This window comes from Coenobita brevimanus, chromosome 44 (genome assembly GCF_032717465.1).
Source record: "Coenobita brevimanus isolate Jiangsu-jjx chromosome 44, ASM3271746v2, whole genome shotgun sequence".
In the NCBI taxonomy this organism is placed as follows: domain Eukaryota; kingdom Metazoa; phylum Arthropoda; class Malacostraca; order Decapoda; family Coenobitidae; genus Coenobita; species Coenobita brevimanus.
In genome coordinates this window covers 3,362,223-3,382,675 of record NC_136997.1, presented here as the reverse complement: position 1 = coordinate 3,382,675, position 20,453 = coordinate 3,362,223, and the positions used below count along the sequence as shown (strand labels likewise).

The 20,453-nt window shown below is 41.5% G+C and overlaps 1 protein-coding gene across 1 annotated transcript in view; it reads left to right on the top strand.

Annotated features, from left to right (window-relative positions):
- LOC145398215 (glutamate receptor ionotropic, delta-1-like) overlaps positions 1-20,453 on the top strand; it is a 150,844-nt gene that overhangs the window by 91,876 nt on the left and 38,515 nt on the right. Inside the window, exons 4-6 of the mRNA XM_080271168.1 lie at positions 4,016-4,215; positions 14,346-14,589; positions 14,871-15,020. Of these exons, the coding sequence (XP_080127294.1) occupies positions 4,016-4,215; positions 14,346-14,589; positions 14,871-15,020 (594 nt within the window). The remainder of the gene's footprint in view (positions 1-4,015; positions 4,216-14,345; positions 14,590-14,870; positions 15,021-20,453) is intronic.

Genomic DNA, 20,453 nt, shown 5'->3' with positions numbered 1-20,453 from the left:
CTGCACTTCTTCGCTGATGAGCATTAATGAAACTTGCAACAGCTGCTGCTGGGTCAGTCACTTGATGGTGACCGGGAGGACCCTGTGCTGCCAGCCCTATCCTGCCGGTGGTGGCAATCCGAGATACCACCTCGTTTGGTAGTAATAATGCAGTGGCCATTGCTAAAGGGAGTGGAAAAAGGTGTGATATCTTACGTGCATGTAGTGTGGTGTAGACAGTGTTGAAGGTAAAGGTTTTATGAGAGTGTGCTGGCCTACCTTCTGTGTAAATGGAAGCACTGAAAATGTTCAGCAAAGGGAGGTGGTCAGGAACAAGTCCTGAGGGCTGGTGAAATGGGAGCCCCAGCTCTCCCTGTCACCAGCTTGCCATCCGCCTCAGGAGAACTGCCTTGTTCGACTGGTGCAACAGTCTACTCCTCTATCTATCTATCTATCTATTGCAAGACGCCTTAATCCGGTAAGGGATGGCCACAAACAAATCGCTTCCATGTCACCCCGTCCCCCGCCATTTCACTGCCCTGCTCCCAGCTCACACACCCCTCTCCCATATACCTCTCCACTCCATCCCTGCATCTCATCCTTGGCTTCCCTCTCTCTCTCCCCTCTTCCACCTCTCTCACGTACATTCTCCTCATCAGTCTCTCACTCTCCATGCTCTCTACATGACCAAACCACCTCAGTGTGTTTCTCCTAATGCTTCCTATTTCATCCACATCCACACCACAACGCTCCTTCACTTCCTTATTTGTCAGTCTGTCTCTCCATGTGACTCCACATGCACCTCTCAGATAACTCATTTCCACTGCTTTCACTCTTGACTTCTGTCTCTTCAACATGGTCCAAGCTTTACTTCCATACGTTAGACTTGGTATCAATATTGTCGTGTAGTAACTTTTTCACTTCCATGCTCATAGTAACTTTTTCACTTCCATGCTCACTTCCCTGTTTCTTATCACAGCTTTCAAGGAACAAGCAACCTTTCTTCCTTGTTGTACCCTTTCAAGCACTTCACCCTCTAAACTTCCATCCTTACTCATCAAACTACCCAAGTACTTAAACACATTCACATTTTCCATTTCCTCCTCATCCAACCTCACTGTACATTCATTGGCTACTGTTGAAGACCATAACTTTACCCTCCTCTACATTCACCTTTAGATTCCGTTTCTTACACACTCTTCCAAACACATCCACCAAGCCTTGCAGCTCCCCTATGTCTTCACTTAACACCACAGTATCATCTGCAAGCAACAGTACATGGAGTTTCCAAACACTACCCCCTCTCACTAGGGCCACTCCAACATCCACTGCCCTACCTTGTATTTCTTTTATAACCCCATCCATATACAAATTGAACAACCATGGAGACATGATGAATCCCTATTTCAATCCAACCTTCAAATAGAAAAATTCACTTAGTTCACTATCCACATGCACTGCAGCCTTAGCACCCTAATTCATACTCTTCACGGCCTTCAATAACTTCCCATCTACTCCATAAATTCTAAATACTTTCCACAATACTTGTCTATCCACCCTGTCATATGCATTCTCCGAATCCATGAAAGCCGCATACAACTTCTTTCGTTTCTCTAGCAACTTTTCAACTAAAGATCTAAGAATGAATATCTGATGTACACAACCTCTTCCCTTCCTAAAGCCTCTCTTTTCTATTTCCCTAACTCTGTCTATAAGTATCCTACCATATACATTTCCTATTACATTAAGAAGACAAATGCCCCAATGATTACCACATACTTCTTTTTTCCCCATTTTCCTTTATACAGGGGAATAATTATACCTGACCTCCAATCCTCCGGGACTCTACCTTCCACCCAGGCCAATATGCACATCTTCCACACCCATGCTACTACTATCTCTCCCCGATGCTTCAGCATTTCACCACACACTACATCAGTTCTTGGGGCTTTCCCCATTTTAACTTTCTTCATTGCTTCCACAACTTCCATCCTACTGATTTTTTTTCTTTCTTCTCACATCCCTCCATCTCCCAGCCATTCCCCACCCACGTACATTCACATTACTTTCATTCCCTATGTTCAACAATTCCTTAAAATGTTCTCGCCATCTCAGTTGCGCCGCCATGATTATTATGTTCTCGCCATCTGCTCACTTTTTCTCCCCTCTCCACTAGTAATCTACCATTTTTTTAATCTTCCACTTCCCAGCTAACTTCTCTGTCACCCTGTCTAACTCTCTTTACCTCCTTCCAGAACATTTTCTTACATTCCCTCCACTTTACAATCAAATTCCTTCCAAATTCCTCATCCACTTTCTTCTTACCCTCTCATACTAATCCTTTCACCTCTCTCTTCCTCTCTACATTTATCTCTGTCTTCCATCTCTCAACTTCTTCCACACCCCTGTTTCTCATCCACTCACTATATGCTTTCTTCTTCTCTGCCACAGCCTATCTCATCTCATCATTCGACCATGCTGTTCCCTGCACGCCTTTTCGTCTTCTCTTCACCCCACACACCACCTCACATGCTGCACAGATTTCTTCTGTGAATAGCTTGCTTACACCTTCCACGACCCCATCTGCTCTGATCCATATTTACACAATTGCTCCTCCACTTCCCTCTTATATTCAGCCTTTTTTCCATCCTCTTGTAACCTTTCCACCCTCCTTGCATGACCTACTTCCTCCTGTCCTTCCCTTCTTCTATTTCTCCATTTCATTTGGACCTTGATTCTGGCCACCACAATGTGGTGGTCAGAAAGTCTACTCCCTCCAACCTCTACAGTATATACTCTTGCTTCCATTACACACCTCATCCTGTCATCCACACACACATAATCAATCATTGTCTTCTGTTCATTTAGTTCACCACCCATCCTTCTCATCACTCGCCACATATACCTATGCATCATTTTGTGCATGAAGAGGGTATTGGCTATCACCAACCCTCTCCCGGAACAAATGTCCACCAAAGCACTTCCATTCTCATCCATTTCTGCAGGCACATCTCACTCACCAACCATTTCATCTACCTCCACATTTCCTACTTTTCCATTCACATCTCCAATCAAAAACACTCTATCATTCCTGTCAAACTTTTCCATGCATGCTGCCACACGTGTCCAGAACTCTTCTCTGACTATGCTTGCACGATCTTGCGTTGGTGCATACATGCACAAATTGCCCACATTTGTAGTCCAACTTTCAATCTAACCCACACAATCCTTGAGCCAACTGATCCATACTCTCTTATATTCTCCTTCCACCTGTTACTCAACAATACACACTCCTTCTTTTGCCCTCTCATTCTCACCTACTCCCGCACATATACCCCATCGATACTCCCTTTCTTTCACACTCTCACCTCGCCATTTAGTTTCAGTTAATCCACATACATCCACTTTCGCATCCTCAAGCACCTGGACAATCTCTCTTTCTTTCACCTCATCATTTCCACCCTTTACATTCCATGTAGCTATGCATACTATGTATAAATATATGCACAGAGACCATACTGACAACATTAGCTATGCGTTTGGTGTCAGTTATGAAAAGCAAATAAGGATAAAGTGAATCAAATGGATGTTTTATATAATATTTTGTGAACGCATTTTCGCAGTAGCTGTAGTACTAACAATACTTAAAAAAAAAAAAAATTAGGGCGTCACTGTGCATATGAAAACGAATATTATTCTGACAGTTTTAATGTTCAGGTCCCAGGGAGCCCCCGAAATGTGACAAAATGACCGCATAGCATTGGAAAACTTGAAGAAAATTAATGGCTTTTATTTTAATTGGTAACAAAATACGCTACCATACTCCTGAACATGCCTCATAAGTACCAAATTATGTATCAAACACTGGTATATCTCAGAAAATATTAAAATAACAGACCAATAAAAATTCTTCGGAAGTTAAAATATAAACATCAGCAAGTATGGTCAGTCAACCATTTTCCACACTTTCACGTGTGAACGTCAAAAACTTCATAGGCTATAGTTATGTCTGGTAGCAGGGATGTTGATATTTCAGGTTGCTGCCGTGTTGCTTGGTCAATCCATGGATGACAGGAAGGTGCGGATGTGGTGGGTGCGAGTGTGGTTGCTGTCCTGGTGGCTGGTGGTGGACATCTTGGCTGTTGTCTACACTGGCAACCTGGTGTCCATCCTGACCATCCCTGCCTACCCCAGCCGCATCCAGACAGCATATGATCTGGCCAAGTCCCATTACATGTGAGTCTCTCTCTCTCTCTCTCTCTCTCTCTCTCTCTCTCTCTCTCTCTCTCTCTCTCTCTCCATTAAATGAGGATGATGGGCTATTGAGACTGCAAAAAAACATGTTCCTGTTGACAATCAAGCTAAAGACCTTTAGTCGTTGCAGACTGCCAGTCATTTATTCATTACACCTACGGATAATTATGTGCTCACACACACCCACACACACGCACACACACTGGGCACCGAGCAGGGAGGACGCATGCCGCATCGCTCTGAAACTTGGCCAAGTGGCTATACCAAAATTAGTATCTTTATATGAGTCAGGCTCTGTACCAGGTTAAACTAAATGGTGTCCTAATATAAAAGTGGAAGTTTTTAAGTAAGACTGTTGTTCAAATATCAAAATAAACAAGGAAGTAAAGGAATGTGCCATCAGCATCAGCTGATTTGTTTTGTCTGTGCCAGCTGCCATGGAATGTAAGTAGAATCTGTGCTCTTAGTACCACATAATATCCACCTAGTTTAGTAAAGCAACTTTGGAAAAGAAAAGGGATAAAAATAGAAAGCAGGATGATGATTTCTACCGAGAACTGGTCGAAATGGAGACTTATAACAAGCTGGTAGTACAGGTAAACAGAGTGGAGATGGCATTTCAGAATGAAATGGATGAAACTAAAAAACAGTTGCATATGCTGAAGGAGGAAATAGAAAAATTAGAAGATGTCAATAAGAAAGACACAACAGTAGATGAGCTGACAGTAGAAGTGGGTTCACTTAGAAGGAAAATTAGTGAAATGGCAAGTACATTAGTCAACCACGAAAGTATCATGGAAGAGTTAAAAAATGATACAGAAACAATTAGGCAAGTAAGTAATCTGATACATCAGAGCAGTGATACTGAATAGATAACACAAGTGAATGAAGTGGTGCAAAACTACAAAAATGAAGTGGATACCACTTATGCTGAAATGGTGAAAGTAAAGAAAGACTTAGCAGCAAGAGTTGAAGAAAAAAGCATTAAAAAGGAAGTGAAAAGAATAATCCATAACAATCCTAAATTGGTCAGAGACTCAACAGATATCCATAAATCTTTAGTAATCACAGGTATAGAAGAGGAAGAAATAAAAAGCTAAATCTTGAGAGACAAAAAGGAGATGGCAAATGTTATGAGTATCCTGAAGGAAGTATCAGAGGAAATCTGTAATAAAGACATAGAGGAACACAAGAGGCTAGGGAAATATGAGAGAAATAAGTCAAGGCCTCGTAAGGTAACCTTCCAGAGTGTAAACACTGTGAAGGAGATACTAAAAAATGCAAAGAAATTCATAGAAAAAGAGGAAATCAAAATGTATGGATAAAAAGATGCCTAACTCAACAAGAACTGGAATTACTAAAGAAGAAAATGGTGGAAACAAAAACAAAGAACGAGGGAAGATCAGGGGAGGGGAAGAATATATTTTTATACAAAGTGATTGGATTGCAAGTTCGACAGTGGTACATAACCAGAAGGGAATAAAAAAGGTGGAAGGTAGTAGATCCAAGCCATGACAAGTATGTAAACAAGACGATTAAGTTGATGTACTCATACGTAAATGGAATGGTATCTAAACTATTAGAGATGGATGATTACATCAGAGAAAATGAACCACATATAATATGCCTAACTGAAACAAAATTAACATCAGGGATATCAAATGACATCCTAAACCTAGAGGAATACAATATATGGAGAAGAGATAGGAATTTGCAAAAATGAGGAGGAATTATAATATTAACAAAGAAAAATCTAAAAATCAAAGAAATAAAACTAGATATACGCTTACAACTAGAACTGATTGCAGTAGAGATCAATACATCTGAAGGGAAAGTAACTGTAGTAAATTTATACATACATCCCAGATCAAACACATGGGAAAGAGGAGAATATGAGAATCTGGCAGAGAGAACAATTCAGAATTTAAGAGCATTACTACATAGAATGGAGGAGAAATCGAAAAGAATCAAACTAACTGGAGATTTTAATACAAATATAAATTGGAATACTTTAGATATAAAAAGCCAAGAAAGCTATTGGGACCAAAAGCTCCTGAATCTCGTGCAATTTTTCTTAACGCAACATGTAAGGGAAAGCACCAGAAAAAAAGAGCTTTATTTACCCTCAGTACTAGATCTTTCACTAGCCAAGAAAACTGTATTGACAATTTAATGTATCACCCTCCATTCGGCAAAGGTGACCATGCAGTACTAAATTGCAACTTCAGGATTGCATATGGCAGTTAACAGCAATGAAATTTATAAAAAGAGCCTAAACTATAAAAAAAGAAATTACCATGACCTAAAGAAGTACTTCTTAGAAACAGATTGGGTAAAGGAGCTTAGAGGACAAGATTTAAATTTTATGTATAAAAAATTCTTTGAACTTCGTGAAACAGGAGTCCAGAAGTACATTCCACAGCACAAAGAAGCAGAAAAGAAAATGGTCTAATACAGAATGTTAAAAATCAAAAGAAAAGAGAGATTTGTTGTGGAACAGATATAGAAGACACAATAGTGAAAGGGCATATAACAACTACAAACAGGCAAGAAACGATTATAAAAGAATAAGGAGGGAAGCCCGAAGACAGTTTGAGGAGGCTACCTTAAATAAAAGTAGTGATCAACCGAAGCTATTTTACAGCTACATCCGAAGCAAAACCAAAGTAAAAGATAAAATATCCATTACGAACGAGGGGATCACCTATACACAAGAGAAGGATATTTGCGAAGCGCTAAATAAGAATTTCCAATCGGTTTTTCAGAAGAAAATAATTTTGAGAGGGATGATATGGAACATGCATGTCCACACATACTACCAGATATACAAACATCAGAAAAAGATATACAGGAGGAGTTAATTAAATTAGACAAAGGAAAAGAAAATGGTCCTGATGAAATTTCATGTTGGGTGCTACATGAATGTGCAAAGAAGTTAAGTAAACCGTTATCTTTAATATTCAAGGAATCCTTGAGACAAGGTAAACTATCTGATATTTGGAAGAATGCAAACATTGTTCCCTTATTCAAGAAAGGGAATAGACAAAATCCACTCAACTACCGGCCAGTATCACCAACAAGTGTTGTAAGCAAGATATTAGAAAAGCTGATAAGAAAAGTTTGGGTAAATCATCTAGAAGAAAACAGTATGATAACAGAAACACAGTTCGGTTTCAGAAAGGGAAAATTGTGTGTTACTAATCTGTTGAGCTACTATGACAAAGTAACAGTACCATTGTACCAGCTCGTTTAGACTGCACTGAGTTCTCCAGCTGGTCACTAGGTCCCACGGCTGAGTTCTTGCTGCCACAGATGCTGCCGAGAATGGAGGTGGTAATCCTGTGAGTCAGGAGTAAGGTAGCGTGCAGGTGAATCAGAAGAAACTGGAGCAGATGTGTCTCTCTCTCTTTATTTTGCCACAGAATAAAGATTACAGCTGCGACAAGAGAGAGAGCAACGGAGTAGAGTGTCCCCCTCTAGCGAATGCTAAGAGTGATCTGCTGCTCTTACTGCCCAGTCCCCGCGAACCAGGACAGGTCAGCAATATTTAGAGATGCCATATCTCTCAGACATAGAGATATATGTACATAAATAGGTGTGAGTTCCAACTCTACCATGCATATCATACATCTCAATAAGGCAGTATTAATTGCAGTAAGTGTATTAACACATATATATATTTCCCCAAGACTTAAACATATGCATACATTACTTCCTTCTATCACTCTCTTTCACCCTCTCTATTTATATCCGAAAATGCTAGCGTTTGCACGTCTGGGCTGTCATCTCGTTCCCACGCCAAACTTGCACTGAAGTTTTATTTGGATATTGATCTCAAGACTATATTACATACTCTTCAGTTATGAATAAACATCCCTTTATGTAATATGTAAAAATAATGTGAGACTTAACTCCATGTGGAAAAGATGTCAGTACCAGAACAACATTACAGGAAAGAGAAGGATGGGTGGACAGTATCTATTTAGATTTCAAGAAAGCATTTGACAGAGTACTGCATCAAAGACTTTTATGGAAACTGTACCGTCAAAGAGGAAACCGAGGCAAACTGTATTGTTGGATGCAAGATTTTCTCAGAAAAAGGGAAATGAGAACAGTACTAAGGGGAAATTACTCATCATGGAGGGAAGTGACTAACAGAGTTCCACAGGGTTCAGTGCTGGCACCAATTATGTTTTTAGTGTATATAAATGACATAGATAGCAACATTAGAAATGAAAGCTATCTAAATATGTTTGCTGATGATGCAAAAATACAAAGGAGAATTACTAATGCAGACTCTTGTAAAGAGCTACAAGAAGAATTAAATAAACTTCACGAATGGAGCAATATATGGCAAATGTAATTCAATGTGGACAAGTGTTATGTAATCAAGTTTGGTAAAAGTGGAAAAGGACCTGACTGGGATTATAAGTTAGGAAATAAAACCCAACACACGTCAGAAAGAGAGAAGGACCTAGGTGTGATTATCAGTAACAGACTATTTCTGGCTGACCACATCAGTGAGAACATACGGAACATGTATACACTGCTTGCAAATATGAGAGTAGCATTCACATACATAAATGAAGACATGCTAAGGAAGATAATAACATCATTCATCAGACCAACCCTGGAGTATGCGTCAGTAGTCTGGAGTCCTCATTTAAAAAAAAACACATAGTTAAGATTGAAAAAGTTCAGAGGGCCGCTACTAGACGGGTACCAAGCTTAAGGGATGGAAGCTACGGAGAAAGACTAGAAAAACTGAATCTACCCAGAGAAGGAAAAGAGGAGACATGATTACGCAATATAAATACATATCAGGGAAAGAGAAAATAGACATAAATGATTATTTAACCTATCGGGAATCATCAGCAAAAGGACACTGCAAAAAACTGCATAAAAAGAGAGGCGATAAAGATGTAAGAAAATTTAGTTTCCCAAATAGGGCAATTGATCAATGGAATGCACTACCGAATGAAAGTGTGTGCCAACACAATTCATAAATTTAAGGATATGTACGACAAAAATGGTTTAATACATGGGACAGTACAAGCTTGACCCATCCCTGTAAAGATACAATTAGGTAAGAACAATTAGGTAAGAACACACACGTTTTTCCGAGAATTACCATGATGGAAAATTTTTAACCCCTCATGATGAATAAGTGGTAGAAGTAACAAAGAATATCTGAATTTGTCTTACAACGTATAATAATAATAATAATAATAATAATAACAAGTAATGCCATGCACAACAAACCTCGCCCGACAGCAGTTTTTTTACTACTGTTAAATACTGAATGTACAGTACTGCCATTTAATGTCAGTACATTATTAAAGTCTAGGGTAATGGTGCAAATGTTTTCAGGTTACACCCTCGAAAAATCCCTGATTTTCATTTGAGCTTTCAAGGTCACTCAGGGTGAATGGTCATGTTGTCAAATGAAAACCCATGTGAGACTTCCAATATGTTGATAAGAATAAATATATCTATCTTCAACCAGAATCGAGTTATAACCCCCTGAATATCCGTGACCTTGAGCTTGACCTTTCAAGGTCATTCAAGGTCAAAGGTCTTGGTGCCATATGAAAGCCCATATTACGAGTTCCTATATGTTCTTAATAGTAAATATCTCTATCTTCAACCTGTTTCAAGTTACAGCCCTCTTAAAATTGGTGATCTTGACTTTGACCTTTCAAGGTCACTCGATTGCCTCCAAAATTTAATCACTTGCTTTTGGGATCAGTTCTCACATATCCTGAAAGCTTCCTGCAGTGCTATGCAGCCTTTTATCCGTAATGTCACTAATAAACAAACAAAGAAAAACCTGACCAAAAACAATATCTCTTCAAACACCGTCCAGGCGAGGTAATAATAATAATAATAATAATAATAATAATAATAACAATAATAACAGATGGAACACTCAGCGAGCAAATATTAATGACATTATTATAACATCGTACCATAAAGCACCCTCATCTGTGCGGGGCTTGAACCTATCTCACCACTGCAGGAAGAAAAAAATGTGTGCCATCACAAAAGAATGGCATTTTTCGATCCAATTTCTCACACCCAAATCAACGTCAGTATATATATATATATATATATATATATATATATATATATATATATATATATATAGAGATATAGATATATAGATGTGTGTGTGTGTGTGTGTGATATATATATATATATATATATATATATATATATATATATATATTGTATGTATGTGTGTGTGTGTGTGTGTGTGTGTGTGTGTGTGTGTGTGTGTGTGTGTGTGTGTGTGTGTGTGTGTGTGTGTGTGTGTGTGTTTGTGTTAACGACACATTGTGATAACACTGTACAGTAAAACACACTCAAGCGTATGTAATTTTCTGTTTCGACATTGTTGCAATGGTTCCTGGCATACCCCTGCATCTTTATACACTTTACATTTTTTTCCACTTATATTGATGAATTTTTAAAAGTCTTAGTGTAAGAACGCTCTGAAGATTTTGATAAGTTACTCAGCTCATGAACGTGGTAGTAGTGAAGGGATTAACGAAGGCCCTGACTAACCTGTTCCCTCTCAAAATGCCTTTCTTGGACTGAATAAAATCTTCTGCAGTATATAACAAGAAGAGGCATCAAGAGAGCACAGTACCCACACCTATCGATCCGCCAGTGACCGATCTTTTGACCTAGATTTGTGACCTTGACCTTTCACTGATGATGCCAACCAGCGGGACAAATAAATGACTTAATAGTATTAGTGATGACTGCTTAGTACTCTTAACAGTAAGTATGCTGTGAGTTTTATGGCGATAATTCAGTAATATGAACTTTTTTTCGACTTGTGCCCTTACTTGCCATGTTTGCGAGATCTGTTTTCACTAATTTGTCTCTATTGCATCAGTGAAAATCGAGATACAGCTATTATGCATGCGTCTGCCAGTCAGATTTCAACCCAGTTTGAGCAAAGCAGGAGCTTCGGGCACTCTGAAAGTTTCTCCTCGAATATTTCTTAATACTCCTCCTCATCAGCATTACGGTCAGCCACATCATCATTAGCGACAATTCCATTCTATGACTGTGGGGAAGTGTAGAGGCAACCTGCATTCTTTAATGTAACCATCACGAAGTTACTGTTTTGTGTTCATATACAGGGTGACCCAAAATGAATGCAACGCATAAATGTGTCTGTCGTTTATACAACTGATAATATAATTACTTTATTTTTGCATTCATGTTAAGCTGAGTTGTTAACAAAACAGTCTTTGAAGTTTGAGTTCTGCGGTTCAAATGGTCGTTTTTTTATGGCCTTTCCATTATGTGTTCAAAATGACCACCTCGACGTCGCTGGCACTCCTGAATGGAGCTCACAGTTTCTTCACTCAGGCCTCGTCAACAACAAAAATAATATTTTCTGGGGCACAGCGTCACCAGAGGATGGTCTTCAGTGTCCAATGCATTCAACAAAATGCACAGCATGGGTGGCCATCACAAAGCATGGCATCACTGAACCTTTTTGGTTCGAAGACAAAGCCGAACAGTCTGTCACAGTGAACACAGAACTGTATCTTGAGGTCATGAGGAAGGTTGGACGACACTAGGAAGACGTAGGGGCATCACTCATGGGAAGTAATGGCTCCAGCAGGATGGGGCCATCCTGCACACTTCAAACCAATCGTTGATGTGGCTGTGGCAACGATTCGGGGATCGGCTGATCATTAAAAATGAAGGAAGGAAAAAAAAAATAGCATCAAGCCAGTATCTGGCTATATGGCAATAAGGTAGAAAGAAGAGGAGTAGATAATTATATTAAATGTGTGAGATGAAGTGCAGTACGAATAGCGATAATACTGGAAATAAAACAGTAGGAGAGTCACTTAGGAAATAAGTAAGTTGTGGGGTCCGACGGAGTAAGTAAAAGGAAGGGGAACGCTGCATGACGTTGTTGGAATGTAACCTTGTCAATCGAGGAAAAGATGACGAATAATCATAGGGTAGTCACAGTGTGAGCAGGTCAGCTGAAGATCACGGCTCATCAAATGACCATGAGTAAGGTGGGTATGACCTAAGCGAACACGAGCAAGGATTGTTTCCCATCGATGATTGAGGTGGGTTGATGTGTGCCAGGGAAGAACAGAGGGTTTAACACTATAAAGGTTGTTGTGAGCCTGTTGGTCCCATGAGGATTGCCAACGATCACAGAAGAGGCTAGTAAGGAGAGGGAAACAATCAAAAGCTGGAATGAAGCAGAGGGAGGACCTAGAGGAGGAAGCAGCAGAGCACGCCAACATGTCAGTCTGTTCATTACTTGTAATTCCAGTATGGCTAAGAACCCAGCAGAAGCGAACCGACTTTTTCCTAGCAAGAAGATGGAAAAGCCACTCCTGAATCTGGGTGATTAAAGGATGAGAAGAGGGCGCGGTATGTAAGGAAGTGAACGCATTGAGAGAATCGGAGAACATAAGGTGGCAGAAGAAAACCCTAGACGAAATTTCAGAGCAATAAGAATAGCATACAGTTCTGCAGTAAGGATACTGGCAGTGGTAAAAAGTGTACTGTGAAATGAGGAGTCAGGAAGCACAACAGCAAACCAAACACCATGCCAATATTTAGAGCCGTCTGCAAAGAAATGCGTAGCAAATGAGTGACAGGACATGTGTTCCAGAAAAAGAGAGTGAAGGATATCTGAGGGAAGAAAAGATTAGAACAAGGGAGTAAAGAAGGGCAGACCACAGCAGGAGGCAGAAGCCAGGGTGGGAAAGAAACTGGACGTAGTGGAAGAATAGAAGGAAATGTAAAATCAATTGCCTGAAGAAGGATGGGAACCTGAAGGGGAAATGGAAGGAGATGAAAGGCCGAGCGAAAAAAGCGTTGAAGAAGGCTGCGAGAGCGGAGTAAATTATTCATAGGGAACTGAAGAAGACGTGTGTAGGACCTGACAGTGACAAGAAACCGACGATAAAAGAGGGGGGGGGGGGAATGCCCGACTCAGCACAAAGACTTGTAGCGGGAGTCGACTGAAAAGCACCAATAGCTATACCAAGGCCAGTATGATGAACGGAAACTAGCTTTGAAAGAGTGCAAGTGGAGGCAGAGGAGTAAACCTGGCAACCATAATCGGGTTTGGAAAGACTAAAGACGGAGTGAAGATGAAGAAGTGTGATGCGATCAGCACCCCATGAAAGATGAGATAGCGTTTGTAGCAAACGAAGACGATGACGAGTAGAAGACTTGAGGGGAGAGATATGTCCATTCCAATTTAACCGAGAGTCAAATGTGAGGCGAAGAAATGTAGTAGAGGATCGGTAGGGAAAAGGGATGTTATATAAGTATAGAGTAGGCTGTGGTATAGTTCGCGAACGAGAAAACGTTACTGCACAAGACTTAGAGGCAGAAAAACGAAAAACATGAGTAGTTGCCCATGTGGAAGCTGCATCAATGGTGGAATGAAGAAGGGATTGGAGTCAAAGCAGATCTGAATCTGCAGCATAAATAGCTAAATCATCAACATACAGAGAGGACAAAACAGAAGGGCGTAGAGAAGACACAGTGACATTTATAGCTAAAAGAAAATGGGTAGTACTAAGGATGCAGCCTTGGGGAACACCTTCATGCTGGGTAAAGGCACAATTGTACTGCTTTTTGTACGAAGGACTTGTCGTCACTCAATTACATACATTCAAACCTGACCATTTGTGGAAACAGTTTATAACAGATACGTGTATTATACAGAGTGAGCCATATAATCTATACTCTTCAGGTAGTTAATTCTTGTGTGCTGTGGGGACGGTTCAGTCAGTCTTACAAATGTATACCTTCCATCATTTCCTACTTATTATTCTACCCAATGGAAAAATGAAGAGGTGACGGGAAACAGAAAATTATTCTGGGGTGGGATTGGTAATGCTGGAGGAGCCGTCCCCACAACACACGAACAGTTCCAGGCAACTGGTAAAAGTGACACAATATATGGACCATCCTGCAAAACACAGCTATATATTTGTGCTATATGGGTGATGATAAGCCAGATCTACATGGTAATAAGAACACAGATATTTTTTTCCTCCATATTAATCTCTTTATTTTGTCCTTCCTGTTCTCTTCCCACAAAGACCTAGCATGCTTAACGACGGAGGTTTCGTGTTTGAAGCCCTGAAGTCCTCCGGCAACCCCACCCTGGCTGCTTTGGGCAAAAAACTGTTTTTAGACGTTCACATTGATTTGTCGGACCCTTACGGATTCCTGCTAGAACAAGTTCATAAGGGTACACATGCCGTTATCACCACCTATGATTACCTCAGCTTTACCCAGCATAAAAAAAAGATCACTCGTTCTACCTACATAATGGATGATAAGGTTAATATATTTTTTCCTAGTGTCTGTTGTCCTGCCGTTCTCGCAAAATGTCTTGATACTATAGAGTTGATCTATTATAGTAGTTACATAATTGCTTTCAAATATTCCTCTTGAGTAAGTATGCAATTTTACTGCACTGTAAAAAAGAAACGCGTTACTCAACACATACGAGAAAGGAGTATGTTACTGAAGTTTAGTTTATATTCTTCATTATGAGATAATGTCCGTAGTCTAAAGTGTTCATAAAGAGTTGATGACCGATTTACTGTTCATCTCCACAGCTCTACAAAGGCTACTTCTCGTGGTTCCTACGACGCAACACTCCTTACACCACCATCCTGTCTGACCAACTCACTCGTCTAGTGGAGACTGGAATACTGGCCAAGATATACGAGACTCATAAAGGAAGTCTCATCGGAGAAGAAAGTCAAGTAAGTCTGAAATCAGGATTAATTTTAGGCAGACATCCTTTTTTCATCATTCATAACACAGAATAAGGCAGTGGGATTCTTAAGATACTCAGTTTTAAACTCATTAGAGTGCTCAGTGTTCTATTATGATAGATATGTAATAACTGATATTCCGTGGCTTTCTCTTAAACTATTCCTCTCTGCACCAAGGAGCTGCCATGTCAGTATATATATGAATGAATGCTTACCACTTAACATATTCACATGGTGTCGGGAAACTTAAAACAAGCCATATTAATATCTGGGGGCAGAGTGCACAAGGAAGTACTGTATATTCCACTTTCCACTTTCACTCTGTGTTCAAACGTTGTGGACACAACGTTGCTTGTAGGCCAAGTACTTTGGCAGAGGGGCCACCACGTCCAACAACAGCACTAAGAAGGGAAAGGGATTTCCACCCCATTCTCCTATTCCAGTTTCATGCCCGACATTTTTTTAAAATCATATTTGAAGGCGTAGCTCTGTAACAGATTTTCTACCTTTTTTCGCCATCGAATTAGTGTACAAACATCTGTCAGTAAAATATACAGTGAAAAACGAGAAACCACTAATATTTTTTTTTAAATTTTATGGTTACGGCTAATCTCTCAAGGACTAAATAAAACACCTACCTTACATGGTTGACATCACTGGTTAACACCGTACGGTAAATAGTGTGTGTGTGTGTGTGTGTGTGTAGCTTGTCATCATGCAGCCTTTGTAACCTTCTTTGGCAACCTTGAATTCTTTTCCACTCGGGTCTTTCAGTGTTTGCCCAGAGACAGAGACAACAGGATATGATCACTCCTTGCATTTCCCCACACAATCACCACCGCATTCCGGTTATAAGCCATTCCTACTGTTACTCAAAAGTGAATACATAGGGGAAATATTAGTTTTATATATTAGTAATAGTGTGGCTAACAGGGATGGCAGTGCCTTAGGATAAAATTTATGATATTGATGCTGCTGAGCCTGGCATTTCTTGTTATGAAAGTTGAAAAGGTCCATGATGCTTCGTGTTTTTAAGATTTAAAAGATGCATATTTCGTGTTATCAAGGCTGAAAAGGTCTGAGAAAAATTGGAGGTTCTAGCAATTATCTGTTGCCCCCGCCGTTAAACTGAAGATAAATGACTGAAAATTATTTCGAAACGTCTAATTATACTGGACCACTTCAGGGTAGTTATGTCAATATCTGATGTTCGATTTTCATTTTTTTTTCGTTTCACAGGCGATACTTTACCAAACTTTTGCACTGTAAAAGGGTAAATTAGTAAAAACACTAATCAGTGAGATCAACAAGCTGACTATGGCTAGTAACAGTAATAATTACAACTCCACTTCAACTGAACGTGAGCTCAGTGGACTGTAGGTAACTGGCTACCTTAACCGAGCGTTCCCATGGACTCTTTTATTTAGATCATGTTGCAGAATTGTATGTATTGTGATAGCGCTATATGAGATAAGTGACTGTGCAGTGAAGTGGACGCTGCATTGTGCTGTGAACAGAACTGACATTTTCTGCGGGCACTGAAGCAGTTGTAAGTGATAGCCGCATCGAAATCTGGTTCGGTGCATTCACGTCTCGCTGGGTGTGGTAGATTCTGAGGGGAGAATGTCTGGTGTGGTTCATGAAAAATATTGTTTGACTTAAGTCATTGGATAGCAAAGGGTGTATGTATTTGTAAAGTGTAGTGCTGCGTGAAATCTGCTAGGCGTCTTACTGAGGCATTCTGTGTATTGTTTGTGGTGGGTGAGTTGAGGATCAGTTTGGACAGCCATAATTTATTGCCGTCCTAATGTTGCGGTTGTAGTCTGTCTTCAGGAATTATTTTTGTTATATGATTACTAGCCATTTAAGTCCCTCTCCTGCCTTGTAATCTGGGGAGCCAATATCCAACCACCTACTCATCCACCTCCATTCATCCCATCCAACACAAACAACCCTCTCCACCCCAGCCACTCACCCTTCCCAGCCATCTGCACGACCCACCCAGCCCACCCATCCTGGACATTTACCCTGCCCAACCACGAATGCCACCCACCAAACTCACCTAACAATGCCACCAAACATTGACCCACTCACCTACCCACTACTAACCCATGCAGCCACACAGTCCACCACCCATCCTAAAACCCCTGCCACAAAATCTTCTCAGCCACCCTGTCGACTCACCGTGCCCATTCACCCTGGCGACCCACTTGACCCATACGTTCTGGCGACCCATCTTGCCAACGAACACCAGCCACCCACCCTCCCTATCCAAGAATGCCGCCCATCCTGCTCATCCAACAATGCAATTCATCACGTCTACGCACCAAACTCTCCCACCATGCCCACCCACCTCTTCCACCCTGGGAACCCACCCATCCCATCCACCCACTCCTCCCACCGACCCACCCGCTCATCCACATGCCTAATTGCCCCTACTTATCCAACCCACTCGCTCCCCTCCCCCACACATCTTTCTTACTTATTCGAACCCCAAACATCCACTAAACTCATCCCATCAAAACCTAATTTATCGACCTCTCCTCGACCACCCACCGATGCAACCACTCACCCACCCAGCCCACTCCAAGCATGCACTCGCCAACACATCTACCCCTACAACCCACCCCAAGCCGCTCCACACACCCGACCCAACCAACACGCCCCACCGTCACCAATCATCCTGCCCAGCCACCCTGACGATGCACCGAACAGCCACACTAAGCAACTCAACCTCATTAACCCCATCCACCCAACCGGCTGACCCCAACACACACACACACACACACACACACACACACACACACACACACACACACACACACACACACACACACACACACACACACACACAAACACAGAGAGAAAGAGAGAGAGAGAGAGAGAAAGAGAGAGAATGGAGAAATGAAATCCCCGAGCTAGACCTTCATCGATCATGTAGCTCTGCTAGGTGACGGGAGAGTGCCACCTCTCCCTGCATGGCAGCTACCCGGGAGGGGATCGAACTCTTATCCCTTCGGTACCGAGTCAGGCGCTCTACCACTAAGCCTACTACCCCCGAGAGAGAGAGAGAGAGAGAGAGAGAGAGAGAGAGAGAATGTTCACACACACACAGACACACCCACACACACACCCACACACACCCACACACACACCCACACACACACACACAGAGTAGTTCAAAATAATTTTATCCACTAATCATCCTCAATGGTTGTTTTTCCTTGACTAAGATTGGTCCCAAGTCGTACTCATTACTGTTTGATTGTTGACTAATATAATTTAACAGCATGAACGGCATGTGATAGTGAAATAAGTAAATTTATGATAGTTAATATTTTACCGAAGTATTTGGTCATTAAAGTTACTGCCTATTCGACAGCATATCATGGAATCCTAATGAAAAAAAAAATAACATCCACAACAGTTAAATTTAAGCGTGTATATCGATGGTACGAGTCAATATACTGTGCAGGCTGCTGTTAGGACAATACTGGATACTTCCACATCTCATCCGTCCCCTTCACAGCTGCCAAATCCTCCCCCCTCTCCCTCTCTCCTTTCCCACCCCTCCACCTGTGTGTGTGTGTGTGTGTGTGTGTGTGTGTGTGTGTGTGTGTGCACATTTTGTATGTCTCTCTCTCTCTCTCTCTCTCTCTCTCTCTCTCTTTCTCTTGGGAGCAGGGTTCCTCAGTGGTAGAGCGCCTAATTTAAGACCGAACGGTCGAGAGTTCGCGCCCCGGCCGGGTATCTGCCCTGCTGGGAGTGGTAGAGCTCTCCCTTTACCTAGCGGGGTTATGTTATTAATGATGGTCTAGCTCGGGGAATTCATTTCTCCATTCTGTGTATGTGTGTGTGTGTGTGTGTGTGTGTGTGTGTGTGTGTGTGTGTGTGTGTGTGTGTGTTGGAGACAGATGGTTGGGTGGGTTTGGTTAATGAGGTTGAGTTGCTGGGTGTGGTAGTTCGGTGCATCGCCAGGGTGGCTGGGCAGGATGGTTTTTAAAGGTGAGAGTGGGTTTTAGAGGTAGATGGGTTAGTGAGTGGAAGCATGTCGTGCAATGGGTGGGTTAGTGGCTGGATATGTGGATGGTCGGCGAGGAGTCAGTAAGTTAGGTTAGGATGGGAAAAGTTTGGTCGATAAGCCATGTTCAAATGGGTGAATGTTATAGGGAAGTTAATTGGGTTGATTATGAAAGGTGTGGTTGGGCATTTGGATGCGTGGGTGGGTCAGTGGGAAGAGCGGGTGTATAGGATGGGTGGGTGGGCAGTGTGTAGTGGATGGCCAGGGTGGGTGAGTGTTCAGGGACAGGTGGGAGGGTTTTGTGGGTAGATGCAATGGATGGAATTGTTGGGTGAGCAGGGTGGATGGAATTCGTGGATGGGAAGTATGGGTGGTGGTAGGGGTCTGTGGGCAAGGTAGGTCGTCGGAATGTGTCCGCAGAATGGTTTGCCAGGGTGGCTGAGACAACTGAGTGGTCGGGGTGCTCTGAGTGAATGGTTGAGTTGGGGGGTTCGGCGGCCAGATCGGTCCAGGATGGATAGGTGAGTGGGTAGATGTATTGAGTGGCATTGTTGGGTGAGGGTCGTGGTTGGCATTTGTGAGTTAGCAGGGTGGATGGCCGAGATCGGTGGGTTGGATGGATTGCCTACGTGTCTGGGCAGGATGAGTGCCTCCGGTTAGGTTGGTGGGTTGTGTAGGATGGGTTGAATGGGTAGGTTGATGAGTAGGTGGTGTGATATGAGACTCCCCTGATGACAGGGCAGGAGAGGGACTTACGTGGCTAGTAATCATTTATTGTGTTGCAGTTACTAGGATTTTAGTATATTGTTTAGAAAAAGTTGTATAAATATTTGAAAACCAAACTCTATACATTAGGGTCATTCTATTGAAATTTGCTAAAACTTCAGTATAATTACTTTTAATGGAACTAAATATTGATGTATTCACGTGATAATACACCTAATAGGAAAAATTATAGTAGGAAAAATTATAGTAACATTACATGCTGCAAGACTTAAGATGCCAAGCTTCATATCTCCGATCCATCTGGCAAAAAAAAAAAGAAAAAAAAAAGAAAATAAAATCAATGCATTGGTGGGTGTAAGGAGGGTAGCTGGGGCCTAGACATGTGTGATTAACCTGAATTCTAGTGGCAGATTACCCCATCCCCTGGTTGATGAAAGGAACTTTTCTGTGTGAGTGTACAGCATAAAAAAAATGTAACTTGCAATACTTTGGTGATAGAAACTCCGTGTACAAACAGCTAGATAAGGAGTTTATTACAAGCTCACAGTAAAATAGTCTGCCCGTCTAGGCTGTCTGCTATCAACTGATGCAATAACGCCGTCTTCAGGCGTGGGAAAGCGTGCTGACCTAGCAAGTTTAGTGGGGTCATGTATGCATTGGGGGGGGGACATATA